This window comes from Cornus florida, unplaced genomic scaffold (genome assembly GCF_030987335.1).
Source record: "Cornus florida cultivar Cherokee Brave unplaced genomic scaffold, ASM3098733v1 CherokeeBrave_3.0.0_Hap2_Chr02, whole genome shotgun sequence".
Classification (NCBI taxonomy): domain Eukaryota; kingdom Viridiplantae; phylum Streptophyta; class Magnoliopsida; order Cornales; family Cornaceae; genus Cornus; species Cornus florida.
In genome coordinates, this window is record NW_026775572.1 from 7,442,773 (window position 1) to 7,464,375 (window position 21,603).

General features: G+C 32.8%; 1 protein-coding gene across 2 annotated transcripts; it reads left to right on the plus strand.

The window, feature by feature from the left end:
• The first annotated feature begins 8,490 nt into the window (after positions 1-8,490).
• Positions 8,491-20,418, plus strand: LOC132293391 (histidine--tRNA ligase, chloroplastic/mitochondrial). Of its 2 annotated transcripts, XM_059790852.1 has the most exons (11): positions 8,493-8,939; positions 9,025-9,120; positions 10,340-10,428; positions 10,648-10,777; positions 11,751-11,843; positions 12,881-12,955; positions 15,692-15,809; positions 17,482-17,624; positions 18,554-18,682; positions 19,684-19,847; positions 20,030-20,418. In XM_059790852.1, exons 1-11 carry the CDS (start codon positions 8,529-8,531, stop codon positions 20,166-20,168), a joined length of 1,587 nt encoding a protein of 528 aa, XP_059646835.1. In that variant the 5' UTR covers positions 8,493-8,528; the 3' UTR covers positions 20,169-20,418. The 2 variants fall into 2 exon arrangements, with proteins under 2 accessions (XP_059646836.1, XP_059646835.1); XM_059790853.1 differs by lacking the exon at positions 19,684-19,847 and having other exon boundaries at positions 8,491-8,939; positions 20,030-20,243.
• Positions 20,419-21,603: the final 1,185 nt, after the last annotated feature.

Sequence of the window (21,603 nt, forward strand, 5' to 3'; positions counted from 1 at the left end):
GACCTCCCTCGTTGCCTCGTTCGACTAGGGAGCTTTACCACGTTGAAATAATTATAAAATGGCAAAAGGACAAAAAAAAAAAAAACAAAAACACTAGCCTAGATGTCCCCTCAATTATTTTTATGAAGCAAGTTAGTGCTTAATTATTTAAACCAAGCAAAATGTTCTCAGAAAATCACTTTCCGATTGGCAAAGGAAAATTACTAATTTATCCTCACTTATTAATTTATAATAAAATAAATAAAATATTATGGGTGTAAAATATCAACAATGCCCTCTCTTTTATATATTTTTTTTTATTATTCTTCTTTTTCTTTATTGCCGGTAACACGAGGTCTGCACTAATCCACAGCGACCAACACTCACATAATCGTGAATGGTTAGCAGTGACCTACTGCTCTAATTAATATCTCGATGCCTTATTTTCCTTCACCTAGTTCGCTAACGGCGACCTGAAATCCACTCTTGACGGCGACTCAAGTTTGTGGAATCCATTTATTGGTCCTAAGAGAAAGTTTAAATAGAAAATGAACTTAACATTTTGAATTGCAAGTCTTTTATTATTGGAATACAAAATAGCAACAATATCCATTCAACTATAGGTACGATAGGTAGCATAGGAAGTAAGTATTTAAAATTCATTTTTTCCTCTATCTTCAGTAACCAATCAGAATTGAACTTCAAGTTTTTCTATTGAATTAAATGTTTTTACATTGAAGTACATGTTATTGTCTTTCCACCAACAATTCTATTGTAAAACCCCAATAAACTGCACTTGGTCAGTTATGAAGGCAATTACACCGGTGATAAAGGCACGGCAGTAACCAGTTTAGTCGGTCAACCCTTAGGTGATTTAGGAGGTTGTCTAAGGCCTCAATTAATAAAAAGACTTCAATTTTTTTTTATTTCTTTATATTATATCCTTTCTAAAACTTTTATTTCCTTTCTATTAACACTACAGCCAATATAAAAGCCCAAAATTTGTATTTCCTTATATTATAAGTTATAACTCTCAAAAATTTTATTTGTTTATTTTATAACCTTCCTAAAAATGTTATTTCCTTCTTATTATTAAAATATGCCCAATAGAAAGGCTCCAAATTTTTTTTTTTCCCTGAAATTATAACTTCCTTAAAAAATTTATTTGTATCTATTATTAGACCATAACCAATAGAGATTTAATAGGAGCCAAAAGATTTATATATTTATCTTACCTCTTTTCTCTCTCTCTCTCTCAGCTCCTCATTCACATTTATTTTTTTTTCAGAATTTGTAAAACTTTCCATATTCTTATTTTAACTTTTATCTTCTTTGGTTATTTTTTTTTCCTTTTTATTTCTAACATATTTTTTCTCATTTTTCATTAAGTATAAGTTGTATAACTCTAAAATTAATTATGTGACAAGAAAGATTAATTGGATTGACTATATATATATATTATATATTAAAAGGCCTTGAGGTTTTTTTTTTTTTTTTCCTTCTTATTTCTGACATATTTTTTCTCATTTTTCATTAAGTATAAGTTGTATAACTCTAAGATTAATTACGTGACAAAAAAGATTAATTGGATTGACTATATATATATATTATTAAAATAATGCGTGTATCGCGGGACGGATACACATGTTCTAAAATATATATATATATTTTAAAATGCCATTTTTATATTTTTTTGCCTAAGGCCTCAAATTATATTGAGCCGCCCTTAAATGTAGTCCTAAGGTGCTACCGACAGTAAAGAAGAAAAAGAATAGTAAACAAAAAATTAATATATATAGAATAGAGGGCATTATTGATATTTTACACCCATTATATTTTAAGTAAGGGCAAATTAATAATTGTGCCCCTCTACAGTGGGAAAGTAAGCTCCGGTGGCATTTCGGGTAGCATTTTGCTTGCTTTTGATAGTTTAGGGAACTAACTTGCTTCAAAAATAATTAAGAGGGACTAACTTGCTTCAAAAAATAATTGAGGGGGGCATGTTGCAACAATACAATAGTTTAAGGATTTTTTTTTTTTGGCCCTTCTTGCCTTTTTAATTGAAAGAAAAATACAAGTGAAATGACTATAATGCCCCCACAATAATATTAGTTTACACAACTCAAGTTCTTAACAAATTCACCTGCAAGGCCATTGAGATTGATCTTCAACTACTTAAAAGTGCTTTTAATTTAAAATATTGTGTTTAGATGCGTTGGCCGGCGAAAAAAAAAAAAATTGCTTTGAGAGTGTAGAGAATTAATTTTTTTTAAAAAAGAAAAAAGTTAAAAATCAAACATTTTAAAATTACATTACGAGTACCAAGACCCTTGTGGCTAACTCTTCTTCACCTTCTAAAATAGAAAATCGATAAGGGCAAAAGGTGGTTGTCTAAGTCTGTTTCTTGTCATTAATAAATAAATAAAATTGCATTATGAGTAAAGGTATACTATTTTAGATAATTAAATTATTTGGAAAATCAAATCCCTCTTTACTTTTTGTAAATACAATTTTATCCCTTGTAATAGAAAAGTAAAAACGATTTGTATTTTAGTATTAAAACAACTTAAAGTGCTTTAAGCAACAATATTTATTATTGTATGGGTAATATAGTAATATTAGTAATAAAAAGTGCTTTAAGCAACATTTTTGTCAAATAAATTCAAATGTGTTTTAAATATAAATACTGTTTTATAAAATGTACACCTAACATGTTTCCTTTTTTTTTTTTCTTTTTTTTCAAACTAACATGTTTCTTACCAACAGCAGTTTTATAACGACTCTATTGATAAAATTGTTTTCACCATTACATCAAGCACTCCAAATTTATATCATAATAACATTTCAATCTCCTCGTACTCAAGTTTGTCAATATTACATATGGGTCAATAGATTATAGAGAAATGTACGGCTATATAATAAAGTTGTTAGGGATAAATTGTAAAGAGAACCAAAATAAACCCAACAATGTAATCTGGTTTGAATTGTAGAGAATCATAATACACCTAGCATTGTAGAGATAAACGGGGAGAATAACTGTGTGGGTATAGTTGGAATTATTTTGCCTTTTTTTAAACATTAATGTCTCTTGATAATGCGAATTACATTAAATTCTTCTTAACTTGTAGCATTTTGCAGTGGACCCCTTCTTATTATTATTATTATTATTATTATTATTATTATTATTTTCCCAAAAAAGAACCTCTTACAATTAACTGGCGGGACTTGCTTTTAACTTAATGCCAAACTTAAAACCCTCGTTGACTTGGTGGGGGTATTTTAGTTGAAGGGGGTTCTGGGGAAAAAAATTAATAAAAGAAGAGTGTATGGCAAAATGCTACAAGGGGATCTTATGCAATTCACCGATATATATGTGTGTTATATATGTGCGTGTATAAATACATATGAGATATTTATATATATATATCACTCTTCTTTTATATATATATATATTAGTACAACAGTACGTGCGTTGTTGCACGTGAGAAAAAATTAATTTAAATTTAATATTCAATAAAGTAATTAAATAATTATTTTCTCAATTTATAATTTAAAATTAATATTCAACAAAGTAATTAAATAATTATTTTTTCAAATTATAATTAAAACTAATTTCATAAAAAAATCACACTGACATATTAATTAATGATCAATGAAAATAAAATTGATATATGGTAAAAGAGATAAAAGTAACAATTTTGAATTGAACTTTTTAATAAGAATTCAATTATTGATAGGTGTATTTTAAAATTCTTAAACTAAAATCAAAATTAATATTAATTAATAACTTATGTTTTAATAAGTGTGAGGAGTTGTATAACTTTATTAAATTTATTATCTTATTATTTATTCAACGATTAACTTATATTTGTACTTTACTCGGTAACTCATGATTAACTTATTTTATTATTTATTTATTTTTAATTGATAATGATGATTTGAAATTCTTTACGCGTGGATTGAGTTGTATTTTTATTGGTAATGTATATTTGTATTTTGATTGGTAACTTATGATTAACATATTTTATTATTTATTTATTTTTAATTGAGAGTGATGATTTGAAATTCTTGACACCAGTTGTACTTTGAATAATAATATAAAGGGTAAAGCGCATTTAAACCCCCCTCCCTTGACTTTTGCCGTTTTGCAATAAAATCTTTCTTTACTATTTTTTTGCCATGAAAAACCCCTCTACTAACCCAAGGGGGTTGTTTTCTGAATTTTTGTCAAAAATACCCCACCAACCAAGTAAGGGGGATTTTATGCAATTTCCCATTTAGTTGAATTTAGCTAAAAGTTCGTTTTTTTCCTTTCTTAGATAAATAATATTTCAACTTATATTTTATTTTACATGTATCACTATATTTTTAATTAAATAAAAACATAAAAAAACAATTTAAAAAGTAATATTTATAGTTTTGAGTGCAACTACATATAAGTTATTAAAAAGGAATGGACCCATGGCTAGGTTATTCCTATTCAAACAAACGTATTTTGATGGAATTGTTTGGCTCAACTACAAATCTGCAATTATGGGCCACACTAATTCCAGCGTCACCTCGTAGATAATCACTGATCAAATTTTCAACTAGCATCAACACGTTTATCTGATGCCATTACTTGCATATTCACCTTTCATTAGAGATAATGGTGTGGCAAGAGAGGGTGGGAAAGATTAAAAAAAAAAAACAAATATTTTTCTAATTTTATAAATTTTACAATGCTATTAAAGAATTTTGATAGAGCAAATTCATTATCATAAAATTAATAACAATAAAAACGGTTCTAACAAGTCATTTAACACAATGCCTCTCTTATTTGTATGGAGTTTGTCAGATAGACACGTAAGCACTAAGAAGGATTAATATTTATACATTGCGTTTGCGTTTGGACTAGGTAAATATTGGGTGAGCCATATCGCGTTATTGGTTTTCTCATTCAGTAAAAATTGATCTCACCTATTTATAAAACTACTTCTAACAAATTGATGTGTCCATTTTAATTGGAGGGGCATACTAATGACGTGGTATGTCTAATTCACCAAATTTCTTCACATCTTCACATTACGAATAGAAAAAATTATTGCATGATCTCGGAAACATTGGTCTTGGCCAATCAACAATTGACACATTAATAAATGTGACAAATTTTAAATTTAATTTTTTTGCTGATGTGTTTTGAAGATTAAGTTGGAGAGTCTTCCATATTTGTGTGGAAATTATGTATTACTGTTATAATAGTAGTAAAAAGGTTCTAAACCATTCCAAAGTTGATAGAAGTTTAAATACCGAAGAAGATTCTAGGAGAGCAAAGAGTTTTTATAAAGATGATGAGCAAAGAGTTTTTTATAAAGATTGCATAACATGTGATATAGATAATGCATATAGAGAAGGAATTGGCCTTCTATATGAGGTATATCTTTAGAAGATATGAGTGTAATTTATTATATATTTTATAATCAATTAATTAAGCAAATAATTATAAATTAAAATGAATGTGAAACTGAGATTTTTGAAGTGGTTAGTTTAATATTCAGAAAAAACGTACTCTGTAATAATAATTTTTCTAAATACAATTTAATAAAATAATTTAACACTTATTTATGATATAATTTTATATAATTAAATATAACTTAATTTGATATTCCGTATCACTTAAAAAAAAATTGTCAAAATTTTTGAATTTATTATTACATTATTTGTTAACGAAGCTAGAATAATACTGCTCCCAATCACTTTTATTTTTTATTTATAAAATTTATTATAACATTACTTGTTAATTAGGAAGTACGACACTTCTACGAAATAGTCTTATTCATGTCGGATACCAACGCTTTTCGGACACTCTTTCGATACGTGTGACACTTCATATATGTGTCTATACACTTAATTTTATTATTTCGGACGCTTCCTGGACACTTCCCTCACACTTTCCGGACACTTCACGGACATTTCTAACACAAGTCTATCCACTCATCTTGAAAATAATATGAATATTGTCATGACAAATAATGGTATATATGATATAAAAATCATTACAACAATGACATAATTTCATTCTCTAATTCATTTCAGAGCAATTCTTAGTATAGAAATTATAAATGAATATGTAGGCGTATCCACACTGTACCCGTGTCTACTTTTTAAAAATTTGACGTGTCGTGTCCGTGCTACAGAGCTTGTTAACGAAGGTTAAACACTTAAAATTTATAAATAGTATAAAAAATCAATTTGTAATTATCATTTAAAAACTGATAGGGCTTAAAATTAAGCCTTTATTAGAACATCTCAAATGCCCTCTCAGACTCAAAATATAACAAGTGCATGAAAATAAGGTACTCCAATGGCCTCTCAAAAGACCTCTCATATTTTGAGATTGTCAAAAGTATTGCCAAATATAGGAGCTATAGAGCATCTCCAATGCTAAAAGCTGTTTTCAATTGCCAAATCTATATTTTGACAGGTGCTACAGTGTCAAAATGATACATTTTAGCAATTCTGCTCCAATTGTGCATTTCATATAAAATGCTATTTTTTGATACAACCACCATTCTTTTTTAATTACCATTCCTATCATTCATATTTATATCAGTAGTATTAATATTAGGTACATTCCAAGTCAAGTTGTAGATATCAGAAGGAAACTAAAATTAAACCTAATTAAAAATAAACAAAAATCTAAAATATTTGGTAAAAAAATGACATATATATGTGTGTGTGTGTGTGTGTGTAAATTTATATATTTGATTATATCGTTATATAATTTTTTTTTTCTTTTTCTTAAATTCATATATTATATATATATATATATTATATATTTGAGTATATTATTATTAAAAATATATATATTTTTAGGGGAAATCATTTCAGCCTCCCCAATCGCCTCATCTCTGTTCTTGATCTCAACTCTAAACTCCCCCTCTTTCTCTCTGTCTCTGTCTCTCTCTCTGTGCAACTACAAATTAGAAAATCTACAAGAATCATAAGTTGAAAACACATATATTTCAATTTATCTATCTGTATGCAAGAATCAAAAGATCAAAACCCATATCGGCATATCATTTCAGATTGTTCAAAAACCCATATCTTTCAGTTTACATCGCCTACTGTTCCAGTTCGGGTTCGCCGTTTGCAAGCTTCAGCCGCTCTTTCAACTTTCAAGCTTGGCCTCTCTCTCTCTGCAACTGTTAAATTGTATATATGGGTTTTGTTTTAATTTTTTTTCCTAAATCAACTAATCAGAGTCTGTAATTATTGTTTTGCAAACTAAATCCTATTTGGTGAAATTTTTTATGATTTTTTAAAATATATATATAGATGAATTTGGGTTGAAATTACGAGTGCGTGCGTGCGTGCGTGTGTGGGGGGGGGGGGGTTTGGTGTTAAAGAGCTGCCAAAAAAATTTGGCAGCTTTTATATTTGAGAGAAATTTTGAATTTTTGTTAAACCAAATGAAAGGCTATTGAAGTAGCTTTTTTTTTTTTACCCATCTCTCAAATTACGAGTTTGAGAGCTCATAATGAAAGAGCATTGGAGATGTTCTCAAATGACCCTCCAACTCAAAATATAGCAAGTAGATGAAAATAAGGAACTCCAATGAGCTCTTAAAAGACCTCTCATATTTGTGAGATTGTCAAAAGTTACTAAAATTAAAGTAAGACACTCCAATGGGTTCTCAAAACATGGAATGGTTGTTGTGTAAAAAAATAACATTTTTGATGAAATATACCATTGGAACATAATTGCAAAAATATAACATTTTGACACTGTAGTTGTTCTTAAAATATAAATTTGAAATGAAAATATAACATTTTGCATTTTTAGATGCCCTCTCAAATGCCTCTTAAACTCAAAATCTAACAAGTGGATGAAAATAAGGCATGCCAATGGCCTCTCAAAAGACCCCTTATATTTTGGGATTGTCAAAAGTATTGCTAAATATAGCAACTCTCAAATGGTCTTTCAAACTCAAAATATAACAAGTGGATAAAAATAAGGCACTTTAATGGCCTATCAAAAGACCTCTCATATTTTGAGATTGTCAAAAGTATTACCAAATATAGGAGCTCTCAAACTCAAAATATAGCAAGTTGATAAAAATAAGGCACTCCAATAAGATTTCAGAAGACCTCTCATATTTTGAAATTGTCAAAAGTTGCTAAAATAAAAATAAGGTATTCCAATCACTTCTCAAAACATAGAATGGTTGTTGTGTAAAAAAAAATAACATTTTATATAAAATACACTATAGAAATAAAATTACAAAAATATAACATTTTGACATTACACCGAAAAGATGCCACAACAGTGAACTTGCAAGTGAATAGTCATCTAATTAGAAAAGAACAAAAAAAAAATAGTCATCTCACATATCACAGTTTTTTTGTCACTTTATTTCAATGCGGTAATTTCATTTTCACATCGTTACCAAAATTATTTAATAAATGAAAAAAATCTATAAACCCTATTTTTTTTTACACCTATAAACTCTATTTAATGAATTTGGTACCGTGCTACACATTAGCTCCCTCCTCCCCTCTCTCTCTACCATGTATGCAAATCCTTCTCTCCTTATCCTCCATGTACGCCTCACCCCATTCCTTAAACCCTCGCTAGCCACTACGCTTCGCGTCAATTTCTTTCTCTCTCTTCACCACCACCTTTCTCCTTCATCTTCATCACCATCGTCATTCTCTCGCGCTCGCAGACTCACCTTCCCTAGTCTGTCAATCTCTGCAAATGGCAGGAGTTATTCTTCTTCACCATCATCCGCGGCATCGACAGAGTCCCCGAACCCTAATACAAATGAGAGTGTCGGGTCGGGACGGTCCGGATCGATGTCTTCGCCACCGGCCATTGATGCCGTACAAAAGATTGACGTCAATCCTCCCAGAGGAACCAGGGACTTCCCGCCGGAGGAAATGCGACTCCGGAATTGGCTATTTCGGAACTTCAGAGAGGTTAGTGTCTTTGATTATATTTATAATATTTCTATATATTTATGGAAATAAATTGGTTCTTGGATTTGGTCGGTTGTCATTTCAGGTTTCGGAATTGTTCGGGTTTGAAGAGGTTGATTATCCCGTTCTCGAGTCAGAGGCATTGTTTATTAGAAAAGCTGGCGAGGAGATAAGAGACCAGGTCTTGTTAAAATTTTCTTTCACATTCTTATTGGTACAAGAGTCGGGTTTTTTGAAGTTAGAACTTCAAAAATGGTAGTTCAGCGTTTTTATTTTTGGAATTAACCCTTTCAAGAAAGGGGCACACCCACAGTGTCCCCGTAGAAACTTGAACCCTAGCCATTCTACTTGAAGTAAGTACCATTGGGCTAAAATATCATCATCATCATCTTCCTTCCCTTAAATCCCATATGAATGGTGTTGGCCACAAGAGTTCTCTCTTACCACTGGGCTACACCCCTTCTAAAATATAGTTAAATTATATGGAAACCTTTAATCTGAATTATCTTATAACTTATCTTATAGTTATACCATTCTTTCTGCTACTTGTTAAGAGAAAAAAAAAATATATTATTTCTGATAAAATAAAGTGTTACTTAACATTCAAGTTCTTTGGTCAGTGTTAGCACAAGTGACTGGAATTAGAAATTTTATTTTTAAATTATGGACACATTTGAAAATGTATGGGAGTGTGTTTAGAAGTGTCCAAGAAGACTATTGGTTTGATTTTGGTAGACATAGCCCATTCAGAACCCTTTTTTTTTTTTTTTTTTTTCTTTCCTAAATTAGCCCATTCAGAACCTTTGTCTGGAGGTGTGTGGTGACTTCTGAACCTAGTGCTTATGGAGGATGGAAATTATTTCTCCCCTAAGATGATCCCCGTTGCATGACAGGAAGTTGACTCCTGTTCAATACCGTGCAAGAAAACCCGACTCATTCCACATGCCATATAGTTGACAAAGGAATGATTTAACGATTACATCATTGCATCCTATAAAACAAGGGTCTATGGTTTTAACTCCTAGACATGCACACAACTCTCATAAACGAGTCCATGTAACATATCTTTCATTATTGCCTTCATTGCTTTGTGCTGCCCTGGGTAAAAGCTTGATAATATTTTTAGCTGAATATGTTTCTTTCAGCTTTTTAGGTTCCAAACGTTGGTTCACCATTGGTCTTACTCTCTAAATATTGATACTTCATTGAGATACGGGAAATTTAAATACCCCCCAAAAAAAAAAAAAAAAAAAAAAATTACAAATGTTTTGATTTTTGGAGTAAAAAGAGTAGGAATTGAATTGGTGCAAAACAAATCCAGAAAGATTATTATTATTATTTTTTTGATTTTTAAACCTGATAAATTTGTTACCATAATATTTTTGTACTCCTTTGTGCAGCTTTACTGTTTTGAGGATCGGGGAAATCGTCGAGTTGCATTAAGGCCTGAACTCACTCCTTCTTTGGCAAGGCTTGTGATACAGAAAGGGTACTTGAACAATTTTTTTTGGGTAGCATTTTTGGCTGCTTTTGGGTTGAGAAATGTATTGGTGTTACATTTTTTATTTATTCTTTGTTTTTTCTTGGCTTTTGCTAATTAAAGAATGAAATTTTAAAAATTTTTAATCCTTCTATTTATTTGTTATTCATGATCTTTGAATCCAGGTGCAGAAGCCAGAATTTGATCTCCATGTTTTTTTCTGTCCAGAAAATCCAATCCCCTCCCATTAAAATGGTTTGCTATAGGACAATGCTGGCGCTATGAAAGAATGACCAGGGGACGGCGTCGTGAGCACTACCAGTGGAATATGGATATCATTGGTGTACCTGATGTTACGGTACGTCTTCTGAACATGATTAAGTGTACCATTGAGACATTCTTCTTCTTTTTATTTTTTATTTTTTACGCAGGGCCTTTATGTTTTATGATCAATCAATAGCTGATTATTATTATTATTTTTTTATCATAATGTTTTCTTCTTAAAATTATTGGTTGATCTTTCAACATTTTTTTTGGAAACTTGTGGTTTGTTATGAAGAGAGTGTTATCTATTTTCGTAAGGTTCCATTAACAATTTGAAGAGTCATATTCAAATTGGAAATTATAGTAAATGGTTTTGACAACCATATGCATGCCAATAATTTAGAAGGTTTGAATCGTTTGATTATCAATCAATTACATGGCCTTATTTTAGGTCTAGATATATTGTTGGGTCTTTTATTATGGTTACTAAGGTCAAAATTCCTAATTGGAATTGGAGTAGGAGATATCCAACAGCCTATACATCATACATGCCTATCCGCCTTTTTTTTTTCTTTCTTTCAATGCACATTGATTAAGTGAATGTACAAGTACAACTGACTGGCTAACTTATAGGCGGCAGCCCCAACTATGTGGTGGTTGCTCCAGGCCCTGTAGCTTAGTTATCCTCCACATCTCTGGGATGTCAAGCAGCCCGTTCTAATGGGTTTGTCATTATTGAACCTTCGTGGATTTTTGGACTGGACAGAACACCTTTGCCCCCTTGCCCCCCCCCCCCCCCCCCCCCTCTCTTCTCTCTCACAAACACTTAGCTCTCATCTAAATCTAACCAGCGGATTTCATGTCCAAGATTAAAGAATCTGATCCATCGAACTTTTAATTTTCAAACAATGTTCACCCCCAACCTTCTTGCTTGAGTGACAGTAATCAATGAAAATTTCAAGCTCTTATATGCTTAGTTTATATCATTGTGTTGGAAGTTGGATCAACTATATGATATATTCACTCTTATCTTTGTCATGCTTAATCTTTTGTTCTTTGTGTTCTAGGCTGAAGCGGAGCTTATTTCTTCTATTGTCACCTTTTTCAAGCGAATTGGGCTGACAGCATCACATGTTGGGTTTAAGGTTTCTAGCCGAAAGGTGTGAACAAATCTTTCTTTTATTGTTATCACTAATTTAGACCAATTAAAGGTCTTTCCTAACCTTGTTAAGATTCTCCTGACATTTTCATTATTTTTGTTGGGCAAAGGCTTTGTAATGTTGATAACTTATATATAAAAAAAGGTTCTATAATGTTGAAGCTTTCCGAGAAGTTGAGTTATATATATATATATATATATATATATATAAAATAAGTTGAGTTTCAGCTCTAGCAGTATGTTTTTTTTTTTTCCCCTTCTACCAGCGTTGAAACGTTGACCTGTGTTTTGGAAATCGAAAACCCAAAGCCACCGATACAGAGGTAGACTAGTCTTTAGCAGTACATTTATACAAACCGGGTTTTGAACTCCAGTTTAATGGAACCATGTTGAATTGCATTACTAGTTCATTAATTTGTTAAGAAGCAAGTAAATATTGTGATATAGTAAAATTCACTTATTCTACTTGGATGAAAGATCAACTATTATATGGATGCTTTAGCTGAAAAGGATCTCAAGAATATTATAGGCACAACTTAAAATAAGTGAACTAATGAGGTTTTTGTACTACTAATCTCTAACCATGTCTCAGCGAACAATATTGTTCTGTAAATGGAATGTGTTTCTGAAAAATAGTTTTTTCTTGCAGAAATTTTTTTTCCTGATTAAAGAAGAAAATCATGCCAGGGCTTGTTTCTGTTATACCCCTTGCCTCTATATATGGGAAATTTTGGATGTCGGAAACACATTATGTGTTGTACTTCTCTTTTCTGGTGCTGTAATTAAATTATAATATCATGAATTTGTGAACTTTCAACAGGTATATTTGAGTGCCTCTAGCATTCTTCATTTGGATCCTCTTGGGTCGGCAGTAGTGTCAATATGCTATTATATCTCATTTTCTTTTTCCTGGTCTTGTATATATCAATTTTTTATATACTTACTTTCCTTGCATTTGTACTTCAGACTATCTTTCTTGCTAATCACTACCAAAATAGAGGTGTTACTGTTTGTGACCTTTTCCTTTCTCCTTCATAGGTTTTACAAGAATTATTGAGGCGCTACTCTGTTCCAGAAAATCTATGTGGCAAAGTTTGCATCATTATAGACAAGGTCAGTTGTATGTATGTATATATATATATATTTCTTTCTTCTCTCTCTACCGGTATTGAACCCTGTCCTAGAGCTGGGGAGTTATGACCCAAAGCCACTAAGATCAAAGGTAGGCTGGTAGTCAGTTGTATAATTTGTCACGTTTCAAGATGCAGTTGCACTCTTTTTGTTAACCTATGTCTATTGCAACCTGCTTTCTATCTCAATCTGAGTAAATTACAGCGACAACAACTAAGATTTGGCAAAGATACAGCTTGTCCCCTGATTTTGTAATCTGATTGACATGTACATAGGTCATCCTTTTACATTTTTACACCCACATATTTATGAAATCTGTCTCTGTGCAACCAACACTCACCTCCATTCACATCAGCACTAACCACCCTGCCACTATATTCTCAATTTCCACACGGCACTGTGGATGGTATGATCACCACTGTCAACGTCGCACCCCACCATCATCCACATATTTGGCCACACGCCACAACCCTCACAATTTGCCTAAATCAACTTGCGCATTAGCTCATAATGTGAATGGCTTACCATCCCAACATATAAATCTCACAATGGAGGACATCCTTCACTACATGAATGGCCATCACTTCCTCATAATCAAATTAAACACTAATGGTCCATTCGGTAGGAAGGAATGAAGAGGGGTGGAGAGAAGATAAGAAGGAACAAAGCCTTTCTTGGCTTGGTAGAGAGGAGACAAGGAGGGAATGGAAGAGAGGATGGACGAGCCATCCTTCTTGGCCCAGAAATTTTAATCTCTCTAGAAGTGGACGGAAGGGAGGAAGAAAGAGAGGCAAAGCTATAAATTGTAATTTGACGTTACTACACTTCATAATTATGAGAGATAAACTAATACTTGTATTTTAGATTATTTAGCGAGTGTATTTTGGTAAAAAAATATAAAATCTCTCATTCCCTTCCATCTACCAAACAAAGAAATGTGTCATCTCATCCGTCCTTTCTACTATCCCCTTCATTCATCCAAACAAAAAGCAAGGAAGAGTGGAAGACACCTTCCCTTCCTAGGGCATAGTAAAAAACATATGCCTCATCCATCCTTCCCCCTTTCCCTTCCATCTATTTTTCCATCCCTACCAGACTCCCAGTGTTATCAAAGGCCCAAGGTGCACTAAGGCGCTAGAGGTCCTCTGGAGCCTAGGCGCAAGGCGAGGCGCATGCCTGAGTGAAGTGAGGCGCACATTGGAAAAAATAAATTACTATTAAAGCATTCATATTTCATTTTTAAGGCGCAAATGTTGTCAAAGGCGCACCTAGGCACACAACAGGTGCAAGTCTTGCGCCTGTATGAGCTTGGAGCCTAGGCGCGCACCTTTGACAACATTGATCCTTCCTACCAAATGGAGCACCGTGATATTTCTATGTGATTTTTGTTTTTATCCTGATTTGATTGGTCAATTTGTTGAGAATTTTACTCCATTCGTCCCAGGATATTGAGAATGCATTGATGTGTTGGTGTTGAAGAGTTGATGAAGTGATGCGCAAAAAACCAAATTTGAGGTTTTTTTTTTAATATGAAAACAGCAGAATTATTAATAAAAGGAAATTAAAAAAGGGAAGAATACAATTGGAGGAAGGATGAGAAATCCTTTGCAGAACAGAACAGAACTCGTTGCTGTCAAAGTGAAATGAAGACAAATTCCTATAACAACAGAAACACAAATTTGAGAACTACAATTATCGATTACACATCAGTTCGTTCAAGAACTTGTAATGGTACAATTATAAATTATTCAATGCATTGTCTGATTTAACCATAAAAGGTTATTAATCATTATCGTCTACGTGGACGGGGAAAGATTGGAGACAGATGTGCCATTTGGTATTATTTTGTGCATGGTGTTTTCCTCATAGTTGAACCTCCATTTTCATGCTTCAGTCCATGCTTTTACCATTGCATCAAGACACATTCTTCCAAGTCTCGCCCAATCCTCTTTTGTTTCCTTTGAATACTGCAATTTGTTGCATTCTTTGACCACACCACAGCTAAACTCAAACGAATATATTCCCCCCTTTCTCCTCAAATTAGTGGTGGTCATGGTTTCCACTTGCTAAAAGTATCATTTTGAAAATAGAGAAATTAAATGATATATTATGCATATTTATAAGGAACCAATACCATCTATGGCAGATGAATGTGGAGGTTTATGATTGAAATTGTTAATGGATTTATGGGTGCACCTGATGGTGGGATGTTGAATTACAGGTTTGAATCTGGTTTTCCTTATCAATGTCAACTACCCAAAATTTGTCATTCCATTGCAATATATCAATCTAGTAAACTTTATAATGAAGCCCCTATCAAGTTCATGTACAAATGTAAAATAATATACAAAAGCTTCTTGTGATAATGTACAACTATCAACCTATTTTATTTTGTCATGAATCATGATGTATGGTAATGGCTTTTCAATGAACTGAGCTGGTTCAGGTTGTTCTCCCAAAATCATACTTATCCAGTGGCATTTTACATATCATTATACTCCTGTTATTTATTTGATTGTGGGTGTCCTTGAACCTTGCTATTAAATTGGATGTCGACTTTCTTGGATTCCCAACTCGTTGCAGAAATGTTATGACACCTCAGTCCTTAAATTTTCATTGATTGTCTGTGTATACCATGTCAACTTCAATCATATTCCTTTTTATTTTATTTTATTTTTTTACCTATGTTTCTTGTCTTGTATTATTTTTACTATATAGATGGAAAAAATTCCACTGGATGCGGTTAAGAAAGAGTTGAGATCTGCCGAGTTATCTGAAGAGGCTATCGAGGACCTATTGCAAGTTCTTTCTATGAAGTCTTTGACAGAGTTGGAAGGTTAGTTCTTGCAGCATCTGATCAAGAAGTTACCAATTTATATTTTTTTTGTCTTTGCCCAGGGTAAACCTGTGGAACTTTTTCATCTCAACTTATAGAAAGTATAATGGTTTCAATTATAATTTGCCTTTAGCGGTTCGTGTACATAAATCCTGCTCAACCTTTTCTTGGCCACATATTATGTTAAATCACAAGTCATTTTGTTTTGTTGACCGTGCACTTGTTGTGGAGAACAAGTAACCATGCTGAGGGGAATGTGTCTCTTATTTCAATACAAGTATAGAAATTAGTCGTATTTCAATAAACAATAGTATTAACTTGTTGAAAGCCCCACCATCAGTTAATCGCAGGGTTTAGAAATATTGATGCTGCATGAGCGTTGCGTTTTGTTTTGCAAAAGACACTTTCTTATAAGTATTTTTTTCCCCAAGTACTTGCTTTAAAGTTCAAGATCCTGCACTATCATTTTTTTTTTTTTTTTAATTTTTTTTTTAATATATATTTTGTAGTTCATAAATGTCATTATTGGTGCTATGTTAAAAGTTCGTGCTTGATAGCACGAAAAATGGTTTTTGTACCTTGTGTATAAGGACTGGCTATTTCATGAGTGAAATGGGTACAGGACTTTTTCACAGTAGGTAGTCATTTTGAAGGTTGACAAGAATAGATTACAGTAAAGTGGAACAGAGATTTTAAAAGGTAAAGTTGGAATCTAAAGTGAAGTTGAATAAAACTGAGGAGACAAAATAAATGGAGCTAAAGCAGGTGGTTTATATATGTACACATGAAACTGTTTCGCTTTAATGATTTTCTAGCACGTGGTGTGTTTTAAAGGCTTAACTTTGATAATGGTTAGATGAAACAGAATGCACTATAGGGTGGTTGTTCTTTTGGAGAAAGGCCTGTGGCTTTGGTTTCACAAGGTTTATGAACCTAAATTGGGTGAAAGGTGAAACAAGACACACATTGGCATATTGGAAATTATTTAGGATTGGTTTATGTAGTTGAGAAGGAAATTCTAAATCACTTACTTTTTCCACAAAAAAATTTCCCTACTTATCAGAATTGGGGAATCTTTTCAGAATCCTCCACAGTATACCACCCAAAATTGCACTCAAGGCCATTACTCACCCCTTCACTGAATTTGATACAAAAAGTTCGAGAATAATGTTACAAGTTGTATTTGTGGTTTACTTGATCGTGTTGAAGTTTATTTGTTTTTTGGTGCTGCCTTTTTTAACCTATACACGCAATGGTTTTCCTAACACAGTATCCTCTTATTAAATTATTATTTTTTGAAAGATGCATATTTGGAGAAGTTAATTTTTATTACTTTTCCATGAAATTTTTAAATGGTTGGGTATTAGACGTAAGTTGGGCATATGAAGTGTACCAGGTTACAACGCGGTATTGCGTCACAGCGAGTGTCTTTTAGATCTCAACCCAATCAATTCTGATTGCTATGCCTTCTTAAAGGATTTCTTCCAAGAGTGGTTCTTTGTTTGTTTTTTTATTTTCTTTAAATTCATTAATATATATATATATATATATATATATATATATATATATATATATATATATATATAGATATTCAATGGAACAACTTTTTTTAGCAGAACGATAATTTATGGCATATTAATATTCTTATCATGTATGCCTTGAGAATGTGTAGAGAAACTTGGAGCTGTGGGGGATGCAGTTGCTGATCTGAAACAACTATTCTTGCTTGCTGAGAAGTTTGGTTATTCTGAATGGATTCAGTTTGATGCATCTGTTGTCCGTGGCCTAGCCTATTATACTGGAATTGTGTTTGAGGTTAGATTTGTTAAGTTGATTTTCCTTCATTTTCTTTTTCTGAAAAGGACATGAATCTTTTGTATCAGAAACTGCACCTCAGAAGGCCCCATGTATCATATATCTTACTGTTGCTCGTGTGATCATAGCGAACTGCTGTCTGTATGAGCTAATACTTGGCAGTAGGGTCTGATGTTTACCTTAGCAATGCTGCTTAGCCACTTTCCGAAAAAAAGAAAAAAAAATGCTGCTTAGCCAATGGCCTAGGCTGGCGACCTCCATTGCACTTAGGAGGGGTGGCCACCTAGGGTCTGCCCAAGTGGCAGAGCCCACATCATTTGTGGTAGTGTGGGCCTGCATTAGCGTGGCCTCTGTCCAATAAAAAAAAGAAGTCTGCAATGTACTCGCATGACCTGCCACAGTTCTCAATTTGGGAATTAGTAAAATATTATAAAATTTTGGCTGAAATTCTGGTTGGAGATGTCAGTCTCAACATCATAACCTTGTTATCAAGGGGAAGAGACCCACAGATATAATCCCAAATTTGTTCCTCCTCTGAAGGGTTACCTTTTTCTTCCTCATGTAAAGCATTACTTTCATGATTGTGCCAATACTGTCCTGGCACTGGTATGAGTACTGTTACCAGGTTATCCTGACCGAAGTACCAGACTGCATGGATTCCCATCCCATGCAAAATCTTGCCCTATAAAGATTTCCATGCTTCCAAGCACCTGTAATTTTGCGTATAGATCAATGTGCCTGCACCAAAGAAAATAAAATTTTGCAGTTCTTCTTACTTATGAATAAAATGAGTGAAGATATTTGTAATGACAATAATGCTGCATTTAACAAAGATGAATTCTGTTCCTTTTATGCAAACACATAATGTAACTTGAGTAGAAAATCTGGTGCTCCTTTTCTTTTCTGTAATAACTTTATCATTTATGCAGGGATTTGATAGAGAAGGAAAGCTGCGAGCCATTTGTGGTGGAGGACGATATGACCGTTTACTCTCAACTTTTGGAGGTGATGACATTCCAGCTTGTGGCTTTGGATTTGGTGATGCTGTAATTGTAGAAGTGAGTGAAAGCATTCTCTGTCTTACTCTCTCTCTCTCTAGTTTTTAGTTTTATTTTTTGTCGATGTTGAAGTAATTTAAAATTGAAATGAGTTGTCTTATCTAAATTTTAAGATCCCGAACTTCAATATTGTTGAAATGAACCGGCCTCTATATTTTGTCCATGATAGCTTAATTTCTACCTCGTTCAAGATTTTCACTTTGCATTTTATTATGTTGATGAGGGCAAGCTTTGGCGCAATGGTAAGTTTTTTCCATTGTGATTGGAGGTCACGGGTTCGAAACAAGGAAATAGACTCGTAGGTAAGGCTGTGTACATCTGACCCTCCCCAGACCCCGCAATGGTGGGAGCCTCATGCACTGATTTGCCTTTTTATTTTTAATTTTTATTTATGTTATTATGTTGATGTCGACTTTTTGATAGATTGTACAAGAAGAGAAGAATGTTACTGACTGCAGAACACATGCTGTATAAACATCTTAGTATACATAGGGCCTTTTTATTTTAGAACCTTGGATTTACTTATACGGAGGTTACCTGCAAGCTCTGCTAATTGATGTGTTTTATGTCATTTTAGGAGGTTAAAAGCCAATGGGAATTTGAATTTGTATTAATGTCCCACGTGTGAGGAAGTTAGCCTCATTAACAATCGAATTAGGCTGGCTCCTTATTATATGCAGCCTTGTATATAAAGTATAACAAGTAATTTTTGCTGTTTAAAGTGATCGTTATATTATAAATTACTCTTCTAGCTGTCAGGTTCAATGATCTGGGATCATGAAGTTACAAGGTCACTGTATAGCTTGAACTATAACTTGCATATTGCTAATGTTTGCACAATCATTGGATGAATTTTGTTAATTGTGGTGACTCATTCGACCTAGTCTCAAGTATGCCTACCAACTTGAACCATCTTACTTTTTTTTTTTTGGGGGGGGGTGGGGTTGTTAATTATAGTTTCTTATGAAATTTTTTTTTTAAAAATGATTTTGGACGTTTAGCTGCTCAAGGAAAAGGGGCTTCTACCAGAACTTGGGATCCATGTAGAGAATATTGTGTGCTCACTGGATCATGACCTTCAAGGTGCAGCTGCTGCAGTTGCTACTATTCTGAGGGGAAAAGGCCAAAGTGTTGATTTGGTTTTGGAGAACAAACCACTGAAATGGTACATAATACCATTTCTCACATGCTTAAAAAATTTGTTCTTTTTTTTTCCTGGATAAGTATGAGACAGACGCTTACCTTACACCTTCCTTTTTGGAAGATGCACTCAAGCTGAAAGTTGCTAGTAATAACAGTTAAGTATTAATTATTATTATTTTTTTTTTCCTTTTTCCTCGTTATCAGGGTTTTTAAACGGGCAGCTCGGATAAATGCATGCAGATTGATACTGGTAGGGAGTTCTGAGTGGCAAAAAGGTATGGTTAGTGTAAAAATCCTTTCATCTGGTGAACAATATGAGATTAAAGTTGACGAGCTAGAGTAACTAGCATTGTATTTTTTACATTTATCTTTCATTGCTGATTTAGAACCTATTAAAAGTCATTATCTCTCTTCATCTCATGTGCTTTTGCATATTAGTGTAAATGAAGTCAATTTTGTACTATAATTTAAACTAGTTAGTATTGGGCGTTACTGAAGGAAGATGTTTTACTTCGTAAGTGTGTATCGGCAAATCAATTTACTTCCCTTGTGACAACTATATATTCAGTTTTACTTTATGTACTTTATGTTAATTTTTTATGACTAATTTATAATTTTGCCCATTTATCCGTCTCCCTTTGATCTAATGTGCTTGTACAACTTTTTGTAGTGATCTCAAAGGAATTAATTCTATTTTGCTGTAAATTTTGTAGAATCGGTAATAGTTTGTTTTGGCATCTGACCCAACAATGATTTTATTTTCTGCTTCACAGTGTGACAACATTCAAAATTTCTTCTTTTTTATCGTTCACAATGTTCTCTTTTACGTGGTGGTAATAGCAGGAGAAATTGTACTGAGTGGTGGAGCTCTTATTTTATAGAAGGATTAAGAGTTTGGCCCTTATAAAGTTCTTTGCCTATATCTACAAAAGCATGTTTAGATATCCATTCTTTATAGCTAGACTTCAGAAACATCTTGTTTATTCATTTTTAATTTAATTTATTATTATACTTTATAGAGGTATATACATTGGATTTTTCAATTGTGTTTATTTTCTCTGGTTGCACTTGATTCCTTTGGTACACTATCAATTACTCAAGGTTAAAATCATATCACCTTGCTCAGGTTAATATCAAGGATTGAGAATTAGACTGTCCTAACAGTTAAAATCCTTGTCTCATTGCTTATGCTAATATCATGTATCGCATCATAATATTTCAGGTGACACTTGCTTAATCTTAGAAAGTGGTTGATGCTAGATCCTTGCTAAATTTGCTTCTTTGTGGCAATACTTCAGGATCTAAACTTTTCTTTTCTTATTTATTTTTGCGCCCATAAATTCTCAAAACTAAAAGAAACATGTAGACGTATAAAAAGAGTAAATGTTTTCTGGAGTAAAATATGACAGGTTTCAACCGTAGTGTTTATGTCTTTTCACCTTTTAGTAGAAATTGAGAAACATGATGCAATTATTTCATTCTGAAAATGTTGTTGATGGACATGAAAATGAGGGGTAAAGTCATGAGTGCAAACTTAATTATTTATGCCATTTGCGTCAAAGAACAATCATAGCAGGTTGAAATGACAAGATGACACCTCAACTTGCGATGCTTTATGGTACAGAATGTTTGGTGGTCAGAAAAAGATTTGTATAATATATATATAGCTGAATTGATGATTAAGATGACCAAGTGTCACAATGAGACCCTAAAATTTAGGGGACGGTTGCTTTCGTGACCAGGGGATGATTTTGGTTTCCTGTAATGAAGACTTTCAT